This window comes from Entelurus aequoreus, linkage group LG04 (genome assembly GCF_033978785.1).
Source record: "Entelurus aequoreus isolate RoL-2023_Sb linkage group LG04, RoL_Eaeq_v1.1, whole genome shotgun sequence".
NCBI lineage: Eukaryota > Metazoa > Chordata > Actinopteri > Syngnathiformes > Syngnathidae > Entelurus > Entelurus aequoreus.
Genome location: NC_084734.1, coordinates 88,701,745 through 88,716,338, shown reverse-complemented (window position 1 = coordinate 88,716,338; position 14,594 = coordinate 88,701,745). Strand labels below are relative to the sequence as shown.

Here is a 14,594-nt window from a genome sequence, read left to right as displayed (position 1 = left end):
ATATATATATATGGGGTCCCCACATCTGCAGTCCCCTCCAAGGTTTCTCATTGTCATCCCATTGGGTTGAGTTTTTTCTTGCCCTGATGTGGGATCTGAGCCGAGGATGTTTTTGTGGCTTGTGCAGCCATTTGAGACACTCGTGATTTAGGGCTATATAAGTAAACATTGATTGATTGATTGATTCGGGCTGGCTGCTTTGTTCCTGGTCTGAGCTGCTGTGACGTAGATTACCGTAATAACTCCTATAACACTCAAATGCGCAGATTTCAACCATTGAAATACTTTCTATAGTTCAAGACTTACGCTCATTTAAAAACAGCACTGCACATCATAATGGCGGCTACAGTTTTGATGTTAAAGGTCTGAAAAAATTACGTAGAACGTCCGGCGGGCCGGATTGAAAATCTTAATGGGCCGCATGTGGCCCGCGGGCCGTATTTTGCCCAGGTCTGATTTAGGGGAACTTCTTCCAGGCACTACTGTGCCTGATAAAGTGATCCACCCTTGGTCACAAATCGGGTCAGCGAGCACTTTACCCAGACTGGTACCTCTCCAGAAATGATCCGTGGCCACTTGCTATCCTCTAAATTCATTGTAATAAAAAGCTTTGGTAACAGACATAAATGAGCCTCCATAATTATGCACAGTTTTTTTGTGTCCCTTCAGGTTGATCTTTGACAACTCTGCTTACCGCTACATCATGAAGGAGGATGAAGAAGAGCAGGAGATTCTGCCAATTACCTCCGATTTCTTCTTTGAAGTATTTCCTTTCAACACCGTCTTCCGAGAGGTAACATTTTTTTAAATAAAACTGCAATCGTGGACTTTTAAACCCTTCTACGAAGAAACCGCTGGTTAATTTGGATTGTCCAGGACATGGTGGTGCATAATGTCGGCTCAGGCTTGTCTACAGTCTTCCCGGATTTGGATGGAAAGAAGATCACCGACGCCTTCTTGCTGGCTCGCCCGCTAGTGGAGTTCACATGGAACATGGTGACGCTACGTTTGACATCATGGCCTTGTTCACACTGCAGGTCAATTCCGAATTTTTTGCGCATATGCGACCTGTACGGGGTTTTTCATGGCCGTGTGAATAGTGCAATTCCGAATTTTTCACATCCGACCCAATCCTCTTTTTGTATGTGGATCTAAATCGGCTATATATGCGCTCAGGTCGCATTCATCCGACCAGAACATCATCAAAAAGCGATATTACTATGGATTATACCAGGCCTGGGCAAATATTTTGACTCGAGGGGCCAAATTTAGAAAAAAAATGTATCTGTGGGCCGGTATATCTATTTTTAGGAACACTCCTACAAAACCTCACAATCATGTCTGATTGAATGCTAAAAACGTTATGACAGACCGCCTTAAACAGAATGGAATTTTAAATTTTTTTACTGAATGAGACACCCAGAATGTACATGAAAATAAAGAATGTGGGATTTACAATATTAACTATGAAGGATAAAACACTGAATATTGACAACATTTGAACGTCACACCCCCTCTCCATCCACATATTTTACAATCAAGCGAATATGAACACGAAGGGTAAAATATAAACCCACCTACAATCTGATATATCTGATGTATCACTAAGCTTTAGAACTTTGTTGTAAAAATCTCCTTCCGCTGCTGTCCCTGACACCCGCATTTCAGGCTGGCCGCTCTGAGGCGGGTGGGCACGGTTGAGGTGGTAGCGGGGGGTGTATATTGTAGCGCCCCGGAAGAGTTAGTGCTGCAAGGGCTTCTGGGTATTTGTTCTGTTGTGTTTATGTTGTGTTACGGTGCGGATGTTCTCCCGAAATGTGTTTGTCATTCTTGTTTGGTGTGGGTTCACAGTGTGGCGCATATTTGTAACAGTGTTAAAGTTGTTTATACGGACACCATCAATGTGACCTGTATGGCTGTTGACCAAGTATGCCTTGCATTCACTTGTGTGTGTGAAAAGCCGTAGATATTATGTGATTGTGCCGGCACGCAAAGGCAGTGCCTTTAAGGCATGCCCTCAATATTGTTGTCTGGGTGGAAATCGGGAGAAATTCGGGAGAATGGTTTCCCCGGGAGATTGTCGGGAGGGGCACTGAAATTCGTGAGTCTCCCGGGAAAATCGGGAGTGTTGGCAAGTATTACTTGGAGCCGCAACTGCTCTGTACTTCTCCCTACGTCCGTGTACCACTCCGTACAGCGGCGTTTTAAAAAGTCATACATTTGACTTTTTAAAAAATCGATACCAATAATTTCCGATATTACATTTTAAAGCATTTATCGGTTGATAATATCGTCAGTCCGATATTATCGGACATCTCTACTCACAACCTACCGATCTCAGGGCGGACACTCTAACCACTAAGGCCACTGAGTAGGTGTTGCCGGCACGGCCGCTCTACCACCTGAGCCACGCCGGGTGGCGACATAATTATTCGCCAAAATAGCTGGTTACATAATAAATAGTTGACCACGGCGCCAGAAAACTGGTGAAAATAATGTTTTAGGAACTCACAGGAAAGTTTTACCACTCCTGTCTCCGACCGCTCGCCCGCAGACACGCTCTTCCAGCAGACATCGAAGCGAATCATCCCGTAAAATTGCCACGGCCAAAATACTCGTCCTCTTACTTCTAAATCGTCTATGCGCAATAATTCCGTTCAGAAAATGTTGAGTTTGAGCGCACAAAATCCTTGAAATTGCTCACAAATGCGCCAGTACTGAGACAGACTAGGGCGCAGCCAGTCAGATTGCATTCACGTTAAAAACCCGCATTTTTTTTTTCTTTGTAATTTGAACGGCCACTAAAAAGATCGGATTTGACCCAAAAAAAAAAAAATCCGAACCCTGCAGTGTGAACGTAGCCTATGACTGCATGATGCAGTTTGTGTAAAGGATATTAAGTATGTGTTGTATGCTTCTAGATCATCTCCCACCCCAACAACCTGTTTGAGATCATGTCCAAGGAGCCCGTGAAGAGAGAGAGGAATCTCCACAACCGAGTCCAGAGTAAGCGTCTGGTGGGCACGTGCTCACTAACTAGCATGTAGGGTTGTCCCCATACCAATATTTTGGTACCGGTACCAAAATATACACTACCGTTCAAAAGTTTGGGGTCACATTGAAATGTCCTTATTTTTGAAGGAAAAGCACTGTACTTTTCAATGAAGATAACTTTAAACTAGTCTTAACTTGAAAGAAATACACTCTATACATTGCTAATGTGGTAAATGACTATTCTAGCTGCAAATGTCTGCTTTTTGGTGCAATATCTACATAGGTGTATAGAGGCCCATTTCCAGCAACTATCACTCCAGTGTTCTAATGGTACAATGTGTTTGCTCATTGGCTCAGAAGGCTAATTGATGATTAGAAAACCCTTGTGCAATCATGTTCACACATCTGAAAACAGTTTAGCTCGTTACAGAAGCTACAAAACTGACCTTCCTTTGAGCAGATTGAGTTTCTGAAGCATCACATTTGTGGGGTCAATTAAACACTCAAAATGGCCAGAAAAAGACAAATTTCATCTGAAACTCGACAGTCTATTCTTGTTCTTAGAAATGAAGGCTATTCCACAAAATTGTTTGGGTGACCCCAAACTTTTGAACAGTAGTGTATTTCGATACTTTTCAATACATTTCAAATTAAAAGGGACCACAAAAAATAGCATTATTGGCCATATTTAACAAAAAATCTTAGGCTCCCTTAAACATATGTTTATTATTGCAATTTTGTCCTTAAATAAAATAGTGAACATACGAGACAACTTGTCTTTTAGTAGTAAGTAAGCAAACAAAGGCTCCTAATTAGTCTGCTGACGTATGTAGTAACATATTGTGTCATTTATACACCTATTATTTTGTACACATTATAAAGGACAAGTGGTAGAAAATGAATTATGAATCTACTTGTTCATTTACTGTTAATATCTGCTTACTTTCTCTTTTAACATGTTCTATCTACACTTCTGTTAAAATGTAATAATCACTTATTATTCTGTTGTTTGGATGCTTTCGATCCGATACCAAGTAGTTACAGGATCAAACAATGGAAGTTCTCATGTGTCCAGGGACGTATTTCCTGAGTTTATAAACATATTATTAAAAAAAAAAAGATTTTGTGATGCTAAAAAATATCAATGTAATCATAGTAATATCGACTAGATACGCTCCTGTACTTGGTATCATTACAGTGGATGTCAGGTGTAGATCCACCCATGGTGTTTGTTTACATTGTGACGCCTGTGAGCTACGGTGTGTAGTGAAGCATGTTTAGCTATTCTTCGTCCTGCAGGGATGATACTTGTAAGAAACTTACTTTATTCGTCGCCATGGAGGCGAGGATTAGTGATTTAGAAGTAGCTAAAACACTGCAGACTGTGGATGGACTTTAGCCGCTAGCTAGCTAGTCATGTCTCAAAGCACCTCTTCCTGGGGGCGTTTCAGTGTTATAACTTCACCTTTATCGTTAGTTTTTAAGCCAAAATGCGTTCATTCTCCATATTCTGTCTGCGTGTAAGTACTCCGTGATTGTGCGCTGCCGAACATGCTCCTCTGCTCGTAAAACCAGCAATGTCGTGGCGTGACGACGACGCTCCTGTTATGTATTGCCGAGGGAGTTGACGGCAAAGACACCAGGGGGCAGTATGTTTAAAGATTATTTATTATATATATAGTTAATATATATATACTGTATATATAATAATAATAGTACAAAACAATACTAACTAAACTAAGGAAATGGAGTGTGTGACAAAATCCAAGAGTGAGTGGTGTTAGACTATGTGCGTAGCTAGCTGTTGTGTATTACCGTGATGTTGGATGAGGAAGCAGACAAATCCAAAGGGGGCTTGGAAAAAGGGGTCCGTGATCCGCGTGTGGTCCGTGGGGCAGAGAGAGGCGTCGGAGTCCGTGTCCAGAGCAAGGGTCGAGGATCGAGGAAGGCAGTCCAAAACCACGAGGGAAACAACTGGTAAGACTCGGGAAGGAACTACGGGAGAACAAACAAGGACGTCAGACACGGAGGGAAAACGCAGAGAGAAAGAGAGCATAAGTCTTCGGCTTACGGTACACCAAAAGTAAACTAAGTTCCCGCATGGATCCTTGGGTCCACTGGTCCTTTATACAGCTCCCTCTCATCAGATCCAGGTGCGCTGATTGCTGATCAGTAGGCGCGTCCCTAGACGTGGCAAGCAGAGCGCAAAGATGAAGCTGTGACAGCTCCGTCATGCCGGTTAAAAAAAGGGGGGAGGAGGGCAGGAACCGGTACTTTTTAGAGGCGGTATAGTACCGAATATGATTCATTAGTATCGCGGCACTATACTAGTACCGGTACACCGTACAACCCTAGTAGCATGTGGTCACTTTCATAAACGTCATTATAGCAGAGGCCACCTGCCAAAGTTTCTAGAAGTCGGCGGCAGAGAATCTCCAACTCTGTGACCGTTTTTTTCCCCCGCAGATTCCGACTATGAAAATGCCAATCGTTCCGCTGACGTGGACGTGGAACTCATGGCTTTCCAGTCCATCATCGCAGACGACTTCAAAGGTCCTGACCGAGCGCTCGCACAACGAGCTTGAAAGCAAAAAGGCAAAGCGCTCTGAGGTTTTTGCGGGCGTTTCACGGTGCTTCTGTTTCAGACAGCGCTAACGCCATGGAGAGTTGGGGCGACGGGAGCCGCTGCCTGAGACTGAAAGGACAAATGAGATACATGCCTGAGTGGGAGTCCATCATCTTTCTTGGAACGCCTGTGTAAGCGCAACACACACACACACACACACACACACACACACACACACACACACACACACACACACACACACACACACACACACACACACACACACACACACACACACACACAGATGAGATGCACACATTGAGGACAAAAACTCATGAATAGTTGTGGAACAAAACATTGTGCAGTAAGAGCTGCAGTGAGTGTGCAGATAAAAGGCCGGGCAGTGGATCAGAGCCGGGGGCCCGTTCGAGCCGCTCTTGCCATGCATGAAATGAACTGCTAATTAGCTTGTAATCAGACAGTGCAGCTCTTGTCAGCCTAATGGGAACACACTTGCAAATGAGAGTGTTTTCCACTCAGAACACAACCAAAATATCCTCCTCCTCACTCTCAAACCTTTGAATTTTTGTGGTGAAATGCAATCATGCCTTTGAATGATTGATTAAAACTTTTATTGGTAGATTGCACAGTACAGTACATATTCCCTACAATTGACCACTAAATGGTAACACCCCAATAAGTTTTTCAACTTGTTTAAGTCGGGGTCCACGTTAATCAATTCATGGTACAGATATATACTATCAGCATAATACAGTCATCACACAAGTTAATCATCAGAGTATATACATTGAATTATTTACAATCCGTGGGGTGGGATGTGGAGGGGGTTGGGGGTAGGTTAGGTTGGGTTGCTATCAGCATATTTCAGTCATCAACAATTTTATCATCTGAGAAATAGACATTGAAACAGTGTAGGTTTAATTTTGTAGGATATGTACAGCAAGCAGTGAACATAGTGAGCTCAGAAAGCTCAAGAACAAGTACCATAATTTCCGGGCTATAAGCCGCACCTGACTATAAGCCGCACCAGCTAAATTTAGGGGAAAGTACAGATTGCTCCATATTTAAGCCGCACCCGACTATAAGCCGCAGGGTTTTGATGTGTAATTAGCGTAGTATATAGGGGTTCCTGCTACCACGGAGGGGATTGTCGGGACAGAGATGACTGTTTGGGAACGCAAAGCGTCCCATTTATTAACAATAAATCTTTCAATCATTCAATCAAACTTTCACATTTTTGACATGGCGAACAGCATTCGTGCAGAGTACAAATAATACAACGGTGCAAAGTAATACAAAGTGCTCGCCTGTACGTTATCAAAATAACCAGCCTACCGGTATATGAAAAGTCAGTCTTTAATCATTGTGTCATCGTCTTCCTCCTGCGTACTAAAACCACAGAAATCCTCTTCGTCGGTGTCGGAGAAGAACAGGCCGTATATAAGCCGCACCGTTGTATAAGCCGCAGGGACCAGAACGAGGGGAAAAAGTAGCGGCTTATAGTCCGGAAATTACGGTATATACATTTGATTATTTACAATCCGGGGAGGTGGGAGGGGGTTAGGCCAGGGTTGTAGTTGCCTGGAGGTGTTCTTTTAGTGCGGTTTTGAAGGAGGATAGAGATGCACTTTTTTTACACGTGTTGGGAGTGCATTCCACATTGATGTGGCATAGAAGGAGAATGAGTTAAGACCTTTGTTAGATCGGAATCTGGGTTTAACGTGGTTAGTGGAGCTCCCCCTGGTGTTGTGGTTATGGCAGTCATTTACGTTAAGGAAGTAGTTTGACATGTACTTCGGTATCAGGGAGGCGTAGCGGATTTTATAGACTAGGCTCAGTGCAAGTTGTTTTACTCTGTCCTCCACCCTGAGCCAGCCCACTTTGGAGAAGTGGGTAGGAGTGAGGTGTGATCTGGGGTGGAGGTCTAGAAGTAACCTGACTAGCTTGTTCTGGGATGTTTGGAGTCTAGATTTGAGGGTTTTGGAGGTGCTGGGGTACCAGGAGGTGCCTGGGCTGAAACAGTACCTTTAATCGTTGTTTCAAAGCCTTCATGAGCTGTCAAGGAGTATTATTCCCCCACTGAAATGAAAGAAATGGAGGAACTGCACTTTTTTTTGCCTATCGTTCACAAACATTATGAGAGTCATGACGACGGATGGATTTTTTGAATTATGCATTCTAACTTGTAAATAGGGGTAAATAAATGTCTGCTTACAGCAAAGCCAATGGGAGCTCCACTATTCCGCCCATAAAATCCAAAAAAATAACCATCCAAAAAGCGACAACAATACTCCATTTACATTTCGTGACTTGAATATTAACCAAGTATTGGTGATATTGTTATTATGAGCGCTAACGCAGACGAACTATTACTACCGTGTTTACATTATCGAGTGGTCTGCTGCTTCCTCGCTCCCTGGAAGTTTATTGTAGATGATAAATCATGCCTCTCACCTGGACAGAAGAAGTCTGAGTAGGTATTCCAACAAGTTGAAGTGAATTGTGAAGTGAAGTGAATTACCACCCCATTTCTTTGCAAGAATTATGAGTCATTCTTCTTCTAAATGGGAATATATGAACATCAGAGCAGTCGGCCTCCTAATGACAGCAGACATTGTACAGTAAGGGATGTTTTATTATGTTTGCTGCCTCTCATGGCAACTGGAGGGAGTAGTAATCAGTGATAAGGAAAAAAGGCAAACAATGTGATGCATTTTTGAAATTAATGATAAAATGATGAAAATACGTAAATATTAAATGTTATAATAAATGTTACTACATTACATATATACTTACATCATGTATACAAAACCCTACTGGAGGTTTTTAAATGTTTTTTAAGGGCTTTATAGGCGTAATTGTGGGGCCTCCATACGATCCATTGTGAGCGAACTTTTAAATGCATTTATTTAATATTTAGAATGCAAAAAAACATCCGTTGTTATGTCTCTCATAATGATTGTAAAAGATAGCCAAAATTAAGAAAAAGTACAGTTCCCCTTTAACAAGATCCTCAGCAGTCCGCTTCTTAAACTGTATGTTTATGACCGTAATAGTGCACTTTTGAAATAGTACAATAAAAAAAGATTACTTTTATATCTTTATGAACATAGAATTTTCACATTTTCTTAATGATAATAGTAATTTTAGTTGTATAAGGTCATGACTTAAGTATCCTGGGATGCTTCTTTGATTAGGATTTTTTTTTTACATGTAATAAAAGTGTGTCTTTTTCCTCCTAATATTTCAATTTTGTTTTTATGTAATGACAATTTTTTCCTTGTAATATTACAGTTTTATTTCCATAAAATGGCAATTTCACTACAATAAGGTTATGACAGTTTTTGAATATCCCAACTTATAATAAATGTTTACATTTTATTATTGTAATACGACAAATTGATTCTTGTAAAATATGTAATTTTCATTCTATAATTCCAATGTGTTAAGTGAATACATTGAAACATTGTGATTTTTTTTCCTTGTAACAATTGTTTTATTCCTATAAAATAACAATTTATTCCCATTAGATTTTGTCATTTTCCTCGACTATTCTAACTTCATCCTCATAAAATTATACTTTTTGTTCATCAAATGTGAAAAATATATTCTTGTAAATTTAAAACTTTATGTATATTCATTCTAGAATTATACATTTAGTTTTTCTATTATGACAAATTCATTCTTGTAAAATTACAACTTATTTCTTGTAATATTATTTTCCCCCCATAAAATTATAATTTAACTACAATAAGATTATGACATTTTTTCATTAATATTTCAACTTAATTCTCATGAATGTATACATTTAGTTTTTGTAATATGACACATTTATTCTTGGAAAATAAATGTTGAGTTTTCTTCCTGGTAATTGCGATGTTTTTAATATTTTTACATAAAAGCACTGTGATTTTTACCTCTTAGTTTTTCAGTGATATTTTCATAAAATTACAGCGTTTTCCTTGTATTTTTATTCACAATAAATCACTATTTAGCTTCCATAACAGTTTTACATCTTTCCTTGAATATTCCAACGTTATCCTCACACATTTTGTTCTTCTAGTATGACAACTCTATTCCTGTAGAAGTACAACTTTTTTCTTGTAATATTAGTTGTTTTAATAAAATTATGCTTTAATTCCAATAAGATTTACAGTTTTTTCTTGAATAATCCAATTTTATTCTCAATTAATTATAAATGTAGTTATTTTAATACGACAAATTTGTTCTTGTAAAATCTGGATTTTTCTTCCTGTTACTTGTGATTTTCTTATGTCATTACATACATACATTGTGACGTTTTCCTTTTAATATTTCCACTTTATTTTTTTATTTTTTTTAGAAAATGACAACTTCTTTTCATTCAATATTAGCATTATCATCATAAAATTACAATTTAAAATTATCATTTAATTCCAATAAGATTATGATATTTTCCTTGAATATTTCAACTTTATTCTCATATGAATTTAATAAATTGCTTTTTGACTGTTAATTGTGATTTTATTATGTCACAACATAAAAAACATGATGACTTTTTCCTTTTAATATTTGAACTTAATTTTCATAAAATTATTTCATTTCTTGTATTGTTAGTTTATTATCATAATATAACATTTATTTCCCATAAGATTATGACATTTTCTCTTGAATAATACACATTTATTCTCATATTACCGTAATATAAATATAGTTATTTTAGTACAATACATTTGTTCTTGTATGTAAAATACTGGTAACTTGTGATTTTCTTATGTTATTTCATTAAAACATTGTGACTTTTTCCTCTTAATATTTAAATTAGATTTTTTGTAAAATTACAGTTTATTTTCTTTGTAATATAAGCATTATTATCATACAATTACATTTGAGTTCCCATAAGATTATGACATTTTTCCTTGAATAATACAACTTTATTCTCACATTACCGTAATATAAATATAATTAATTTAGTACAATACATTTGTTGTTGTATGTAATATACTGCTTTTTCTTCCTGTTACTTGTGATTTTCTTATGTTATTTCATTAAAACATTGTGACTTTTTCCTCTTAATATTGAAATAGAATTTTTTGTAAAATTACAGTTTTTTTCTTTGTAATAAAAGCATTATTATCATACAATTACATTTGAGTTCCCATAAGATTATGACATTTTTCCTTGAATATTCCAACTTCATTCCTATATAATTATACAATTAGTTATTCAAATATGATTTGTTGGCTGTTAGTTGTGATTTTCTTGTCATTACGTAAAAACATTGTGAATTTTCCTCCCGATACCTCAACTTTATTTTCATAAAATTAGCTTTTCTTTCTTGTAATATTAGTTTCGTTCCCATAAAATAACAATTTAATTCCTGTAAGATAATGAAAATGTTGCTTGAATATTCCAACTTTACTCTCATACAGTATAATTATAAATGTTGTTCTTATATGATATATGTATTCTTGTAAAATAACAACTATTTTCTTGTAATATTACAAGCTGGGTAACGTTTGCTGTGGTCTGGAACAACATGGCACACAAACAACTATGAGAAATGCAGCCAATATTACATACAGACAATGTGTCATGAGCAGTGTTGGGTTAGTTACTGAAAACCAGTAACTAGTTACAGTTACTAGTTACTTTATTTCAAAAGTAACTCAGTTACTAACTCAGTTACTTACACCAAAAAGTAATGCGTTACTGTGAAAAGTAACTTTTTAAGGCTCCCATTAATGCCCTTTTAGCCTTCATTTCAGTACTGTTATTGCACTGGAGAATAATACAATGTGTTGATCAACTTGACATGCATTTGCATCACTGAACTCTGCTAAGCAATGTGCTCTACATACAACACACAAAGACAAAGATATGTTTCAAATGGCCAATTTATTTTAGGCCAGAACAAATTGACAAAACTATTTTAAATAGCTGCAACATAACATACATAAGTAACAAACCGCATAATAACAACATAGCTGTAAACCTGGCTTCACCCAAGGAAGGCACACGTGACATGATTATATGTCATGTCACTATATACAGCACACATACTGCTATACACACGCCTAACCAGGCCTTTTTTTCTCTCAAGGAATTGTGAAATAAAATCATGTCTTCAGGAGCTCAACACTGTACTGAAGCCCAGAACACTCTACGCATTTCCCCAGTTTTAGTTTAGAGATAAGGAAAGATTGGCCTGGCCCACTAGGATCCCTCTTTATGTTTGTGAACTTTATAGTCTATACATTTAGAGTGATGTGATAATCAAACACTCTAGAAGTCTAGAATGAAAGAGTATATAAGAGAATTGACATAGAGTGTGTACCTTCAGTGCTGAATGATGAGCAGAGGCAGAGTTTGGAGTGTTTTCTTTAGCTTGCTCTCCATGTTTATGTACTCACTGTCCACTGTGTCCAGCTGCCTGAAAGCGGGTGACTCCACTGTAGAAATAGCCTGCATGTCTTCTCGCACATACCCTACAATGGCTCTATCAATGTTGTCCTCGCTAGCAGTCCCTCCGTTAAAATCCAGCCGCTGTTGCTTAGATGGTGTTGGAGGTGAGCGTGTCTCTCTTTACTAGCTTCGTCGAAGCATGTTGCTATTGTAGCTGTTTCAGCAGATTTTAATTGCTGTTTTGGGCAGTAGATAGGATATTTGATCCAAGAGACAGCTTACATTTAACTAAAATGTTCTGTTCTTTGTGCTTGACAAAAGAAAAGTAGTGAGAATATCTCCATGTTAAGACACCCCCCCCCCCCCCTCACCGCCACACACACACACACACACACACACACACACACACACACACACACACACACACACACACACACCTCCACACACGCACACACACACACACACACAGCGCGCCTCCTGTGACAGAGGAAGAATCAGAAGGACAACACACTGCAACTCTCCAGTAAAACACACTCAGATCTTCTCACTTTCTAGCCGGTACTATATAAAAAATAACGTAAAATAACGCAGTAACGCATCATGTAGTAACGGTAACTGAGTTACTGAATATAAAAAATGACGCGTTAGACAAGTAGTTACCGCCGAAAATAACGGCGTTACAGTAAGCGTTAGTCCCAACATTGGTCATGAGACATGCAAATATGAAATAAATACTCAGAGGACATAGGTAAAGGAAATTGCTGACCGCCGGTGTAGACCAATACTAATGTACAGGGCTCTCATGGAATTACTCAATTATTAAGTTAAAGTTAAAGTACCAATGATTGTCACACACACACACGAGGTGTGGCAAAATTATTGTCTGCATTTGACCCTCTGGGAGGTGAGGAGAGCAGTGGGCAGCAGCGGTGGCCGCGCCCGGGAATCATTTTTGGTGATTTAACCCCCAATTCCAACCGTTGATGCTGAGTGCCAAGCAGGGAGGTAATGGCTCCCATTTTTATAGTCTTTGGTATGAATCGGCCGGGCTTTGAACTCACAACCTACCGATCACTCTAACCACTATTATAATAACTATTACAATTTTTAATACCACAAATGTATTGTTGTACAGTGATTTCCATTCTTACTTCAATACCATTTTAAAAATGGTTTTTGAACATTTTTATTGCCTTTCCCTGCTGATTGTCCTTGGGTAAATCTCCTGTTTAGACTGCCTAATAATGAGGGTGTCTTCGCAATCCACCACCAATCACTTTTGTGTGCAGGATGGAGAGCCTGAGTGCCATGTTCAAGACCGGCCTGTACATCAACGATCTGAGCATGCACGACTCCAGCAGAGATCTGGTGCTGGCAGGCACCCAGCAGTCAGAGGAGCTGAAAAGGGCACTCATACAGGTTCCTACTGTGGACACAACCAGCTGCATTTCCTTCTAATCTCCACGTTGTAACGTGTTTTTCATACGTCAATACAGGAGCAGAAGAAGTCCAGCAAATTGGAAGAGAGCATGAAGATGCTGGACTATGAGATGAAGAAGACCGACGACCTTCTGTACCGAATGATTCCCAAGCCGGTGGCTAAGAGGCTGCGCAAAGGAGAGCCGGCTGTAAACACTTGTGAGGTCAGAGGAACTAATAGCTCCCAGGCTCCTTCATTAGCCCGCATACTTTATTCCACATCCACATTCTCAACCCAGTTGGGTCGCACCGTCTCATTATAATGTGTTATTTACTGTATTTGCGGTGGTCCGAACGTATTTGCCACAAATAAGTGAATGTAGGTGTGTCTAATAAATAATACATACCCCCTCCCTCCCAGGTGTTCCCAGATGTTACCATTCTTTTCAGCGACGTGGTTGGATTCACACGCATCTGCAGCCACATTACTCCCATGCAGGTGGTCTCCATGCTGAATACCATGTATACTCTGTTCGACACGCTCAGCGAAAAGCACAGAGTCTTCAAGGTGGGTTTGGCTGGTGTGCTGTGTGTTCTTGAGACATCAACAAGGAAAAGTACCTCCCACATGAGGTGAACAAGTCAGGACCGAAATCATGAGCCTCGAAGCTCTTAGAATTGTTTTGTTTTTTATCACAAACTATCAGTTTGAGGCGATCCTTCATTGGCTTGTGTCCCGGTAGTGCTTTTTCCTTCGCTGTAACAAAGGCATCTTTTTTGGTCTCATCACAATTAAAGGTACTGTAATATTGTACATGGTACTTGGGATGTGTTATATATATTGTATATATTATATACTGTATATATAATATGTAATTATTACATATAAAGTTAAAGTACCACTGATAGTCACACACTAGATGTGGTGAAATTACCCACTGCATTTGACCCATCCCTTTGTTCTACCCCATGGGAGGTGAGGGGAGCAGTTTGGTGATTTAACCCCCAATTCCAACCCTTGATGCTGAGTGCCAAGCAGGGAGGTAATGGGTCCCATTTTTTTATCATTTGGTATGACTTGGCCGGGGTTTGAACTCACGACCGATCTCAGGCCGGACACTCTAACCACAAGGCCACTGAGTAGGTTTTATGTGTTATATTTGTATTGGTACTATCGTACATTTAAAGTCCACTTTATACATTTAGTTTT

General features: G+C 39.2%; 1 protein-coding gene across 1 annotated transcript in view; it reads left to right on the top strand.

The window, feature by feature from the left end:
- Positions 1–14,594, top strand: part of LOC133649130 (soluble guanylate cyclase 88E-like) — a 42,072-nt gene that overhangs the window by 10,499 nt on the left and 16,979 nt on the right. The window contains exons 6-13 of the mRNA XM_062045937.1: positions 670–793; positions 877–996; positions 2,922–3,006; positions 5,461–5,547; positions 5,640–5,751; positions 13,255–13,384; positions 13,462–13,608; positions 13,806–13,952. Coding sequence (XP_061901921.1) covers positions 670–793; positions 877–996; positions 2,922–3,006; positions 5,461–5,547; positions 5,640–5,751; positions 13,255–13,384; positions 13,462–13,608; positions 13,806–13,952 — 952 coding nt within the window. The remainder of the gene's footprint in view (positions 1–669; positions 794–876; positions 997–2,921; positions 3,007–5,460; positions 5,548–5,639; positions 5,752–13,254; positions 13,385–13,461; positions 13,609–13,805; positions 13,953–14,594) is intronic.